General features: G+C 49.9%; 1 protein-coding gene across 1 annotated transcript; it reads left to right on the top strand.

The window, feature by feature from the left end:
• Window positions 1-538: 538 nt before the first annotated feature.
• AKAP5 (A kinase (PRKA) anchor protein 5) lies at window positions 539-1,921 on the top strand. Its single transcript, XM_010000694.1, has one exon. It carries the CDS (start codon window positions 539-541, stop codon window positions 1,919-1,921), a length of 1,383 nt encoding a protein of 460 aa, XP_009998996.1.
• Window positions 1,922-4,467: the final 2,546 nt, after the last annotated feature.

Raw genomic sequence — 4,467 nt, 5'->3', positions numbered from 1 at the left:
GGGCAGAAAACAGCCACTGGCTGCCGCTGGTTTTCCTGGTGCTTCAATCAAGCTCCCTGTGCAATGTGGAAGTGCAGTTCTTTCCAGGTCCGTGGGGTGAATAAAAATTGTTAACTCTTGCCTTGATTTGTCGTCCTTTCGGGGGGAAAAAAACCCCAAAACACACACAAAAGAGAGTAATATCAGACTGGTGATTAAATACTCGTGTTGATAGACTGAGCACAACTTGAAGTGGGTTGTCCTGGAGGTGACTCTGGCCAGCAAAGCCAAGGAGAAGCTTGTTCAACTTCATGTCTACCCGGGATTCCTTGGAGTGGTGATAAAGTGAGTAATGACACAAAGTGGGAGTTATAAAGCAGATGCAATAGCTTCAGCAGAACTTCTCTTGGCTGACACAGATGCTCATTAAGCGGCAACTAATGTTATTTTGAAAACAATTTGAGGAGAAAATGCACTTTTAGCATCTCTGCAGTTCTTGTGTCTGATATATTAATCCAGAAAATCAATAATATAACACAGACGAAGGAGAGGAACAAATATGGCAAAGGCAGCTAAGGAAATTCAAATGGAGAACCCAAGAGAGGTAGAGACTCACAGCACAGGGGCAACGTGCTCCGCATCAGAGGAACAGGCAGAAAAACCCTCCATGCTCTGTTTTAAGAAGAGGAAGAAGTCCTGTAAGAAGGGGCTGACTGTGAAGGATGCAGGTGAAGGAGCTTCAGAGGAGAAAAGCCAATGCATCAGTGCTGAGGCGAAAGTTCCTAATCAATCACAACCCTCCAGAGGAGCCTGGGCAGCCATCAAAAACTTCGCAAAACCTCGGAGAAGGCAGAAATCCTCCTCGAGGCAGAAGGCACCCTCTGATTCCCAAGTGCAGCTGGAGGTGGGTGCTGAGGAAGGCTGTGCACAAGGTTTCCCAAAAAAACGAGTGAGCTCTGGAGTGAAGATGCCCTGCGTGCGGTTCTCCAGAGGCAAGAAAAAACCCAGCCCCTCTGAAGCAGTGGAGGAGTCAGAGGACAGTGTTCAAGCAAACGAGGTGATGGGCATCGTGAATAAAGCTAGTGAAGAACAGGAGGATCTGGCCCCGATGGACAAGTCTGACTCCTTCAGCCCAGCCTCTGTGCAGGAGGACCAGGATACAGCAAAGGAAACTGCTGATTCCACTGGGAAGAGTGAGCCCTTGACAGAGCCCACAACTGAAGCAGAGGAACATATGGAGTGCACCACGGAGTCAGAGATAACAGAGTCAGAGACAGTTAATGAAACAGCCCAGGAAAAGCTGCAGGAGGGGAGCCTGCCCCAAACCACAGTCCACACGGAGGGCAGGGAAGATGCTCCCGAAGCACCTGCTTCCCAGGATCAACCCGACAGTGCCCCTGAAACCACCGAGCTGCAGGAAATCCCTAATATCTGCAAAGAGCTGCCTGAAGGGGATGAATCAGAAAAGAGCATAAGTCTTCCTGAGGAGTGCAAAGCCCAAGAGACTGTAATGGATTTCAGTCAGTCGGAGTCCAAAGATGATGCAGTGAGTGTGCAAGGCTGCTCCAGCCATCAGGTGACACTACAAGCCAACGTGGGCATTGGCATTGTCATCACTGTCACCGAAGCTGAGGACTCTGATCACAGCGACTCCGACCAGGCCTACGAGCCGTCCCCGGTCTTGCAGCGAAATAAGCAAAAAGGGAATAAAAAGTCAAGTGGGGGCTTTGATTTTGGTAAAAAAGAGGGCCCCGTGGCTGGCGGTGGTCCTCAGGTGGAGGAGAAAGGTCCAGGTGACCAGGGGCAAAGAACTGGGGAGCAGTACGAGCTGCTCCTCATAGAAACGGCATCTTCCCTCGTGAAGGCGGCCATCCAGTCATCCATAGAGCAGCTGGTCAATGAAATGGCCCTGGAACAGAACAAACACAACAGTTTCCTGTGATGGCAGCCATGCCCCTGAAATAAAAGAGTACAAGGGGTGATTTAAAACTTGCATTTGGCCTGGGTGGGGAGAGCTTGAGGGGCTCCCAGGGCCGAGATGTAGTTAATTCTGCATGCCCGTTCAGTTGTGTACCTCTGTGAAACAGATCCTGGGGTGTGGGGCAGACCCTGCTACCTACAGCCTGTCCCCTGGGGCTTCAGGCAGTGCCATTGACTGCAGCTGTGGGGAAAGAAAGGTGTTGCAGTGTCTGCATTTTCATTTAATTGGCATCTTTATGTCAAGGTTACATTTCTGCTGTCATCCTCAACCAGGTTTCCCTGGTGCCCATGCTGTAGATCTGTATGTACCATGCATTTAGTGAAAAGGTCCGGAGAGGTAGCAAGCACCCCACCTGCTGCTGGGCTGGATCTGGGACATGGCTGGAAGTTTGCCCTGGTGTTTGGTGCAGATGAGGGAGGGTGAAGTGACTGAGTTGCTAACATGAAGACATCAGTGCCAGACAGGCTCAGGCCTGTGTTTAGTATTTGCAAACAGGTACTGGCTACACACAGATGCCAGAAGCAGTGGTCACCCCCACAGTCACATCCCATGGAGCCGGCTGGTTGCAACAAGCAGCATTTTTCCATTTGGCCTCTTCCCCTGTCACAAGCTGCCTGTGCGTTTCCAGACACGTTAAAGCCCAGCATCAGCTGCTCACTTTGCTGACCCTGGGCTGTACAAATGCCAAGAAAACGACAGCGTTTCGTTTGCCGGGGGCCCGTTCTTGCACCATTGAGCTCGATGGGCAAAATTCCCGGTGGCATCGGCAGCATGGGCTGGGCAGGAGAATTCCCTCTGCGGGCAGCCCCTCTCTGTCCTTCGCCTTCCTCCATCCAAATCATGATGCCAGGGTGAAGCTCTCCTCGGATGTAGCATATTTTTATACGTGGCATGTGATATAAATAGCAGTGAGCTGCATGTGTGTTAGCAGTCAGCGGTTCCCGCGGTTGACACAGTTTGGGTAGCTGCCATGTGCTGCCGGCGCTGGAATTCCTTGGAGTAGGGAGGAGATTTGGTGTGAGCGTCCCCAAGTGCTGGCAGCAGCCTGTCCCACACCTTTCCCCCCCTTGCTGGAAAACCTGCCTGACTTCAGCAAGCCTGAGCATCCCTTGGGAAAGGTGCATTACGTCCGACTTGCTGCTGCCGGGCACCAGCTGGCTCCGACACACCATGTAGCTTGGTCTGGAACGTGCAGGGAAACGTTGGAGTGATCTTACCAAAGTCCTCAGGGAAAAAAATATCTAGACATGAGGACCTGGAGATATGGCCATAAAATGCCCAGACAGGCTAATGGCCATCAAAACTGTCCAGCTCTGAGGGGGTTTGCACCAGTGTGGCGTGTGTGTGCAAGCATCGCCTCTAACTACCAGCTCTCCAGGAAAAAGGAGCCTTTTAATGATTTGAGATGACATCTGCATGGCTGGGATTTGTGTACAGCTGCGTGCAAGTCAGCCTGCTCTTCTGAGAAAATTCTCCTGTGTGTTTCTCAGCCATTACAGAAATAGCAGCCTGGCTTGGCAATTGCTCACTGACCATAGGCGGTGCGCTGAGATTTCCCTTCCCAGCCTAGGATTTGGATTCTTGTTAAAATACAAGGGCTGTAAACTTTCCTACTACCTGGTGCACAACCACATTTTAAACTTTGATAAAGCATCCCCATTGTTATGAGAGGACTGGGAGCAGTGACTGCCACAGCTTGTTCCTGTGCAAGTGAATCTGAAGAAAAACCAGAGGGGGTTAAAATAAAGGGTTGTCTTTTTCTGTGCGTTAATTTAATAAGTTATCAGATATCAATGATTCAGTGTGTACAATGTTAATGGCTTTGTGCTTCATACTGGCCATTCTAGGTATTTTGCCATAGTTTTGAAAGGGACTTTTAAAGGACTTTTATGTACCTTTGGAGCTACTGCAGCCCCCCAAGAAGAGCCATGCTGATCCTGGAGCTCACTTATGGGATTGCACAGGATTGCTGGGCACCATGACAGGTCATGGACAAGGGCTGCAGCATCTCTCTGGGGCCCTGCTGGTGTTGGCAGCAGAGAAAGATATCTGGGCTCCAGTAAAGAAGTGCAAAATGACACTGCAGGGCCTGGCTGTCATCTCCTGTCAGCCCACTAAACAGTTCTGGGAGGATTTCATGTATTTCTGTATTGCCTTTTAGATACAAAGCATCTTCAAAAGTAGAAGAATGGCAGAAATGTTTTGGTCCAGCTGGACCCTGCGACTGTGGCTCCATGTCCAGGGTTGTGTTTGCATCTTTTCTGTAGCTGGTTTTTTTCCCCCTCAGTTATTGCTGTACATATAACTGATGATTATTTCATTAAAGTTGAATGTACCTGTTGTTTTCTTGCCTCGTGATTGAGTGGGCAGCTGTGGAGAGATTTCATATATGAAAGGATAAACTCAGAGTGGTGCTCCATTGCATCCAGCTTTTTCAGGCAGTGAGCAGAAAGAAATCATAAAGTTGGTAGCAGACCTGAACCTCTGCAGGCTTGCTGCTCCTGTGC

Source organism: Chaetura pelagica, unplaced genomic scaffold (assembly GCF_000747805.2).
Source record: "Chaetura pelagica isolate M959 unplaced genomic scaffold, ChaPel_1.0 scaffold36, whole genome shotgun sequence".
Classification (NCBI taxonomy): Eukaryota; Metazoa; Chordata; class Aves; order Apodiformes; family Apodidae; genus Chaetura; species Chaetura pelagica.
This window is presented reverse-complemented; position numbering and strand designations above follow the sequence as displayed.

Coding starts and splice junctions, on each gene's coding strand:
- AKAP5 (XM_010000694.1), top strand. CDS start 539: ATGGCAAAGGCAGCTAAGGAAATTCAAATGGAGAACCCAAGAGAGGTA.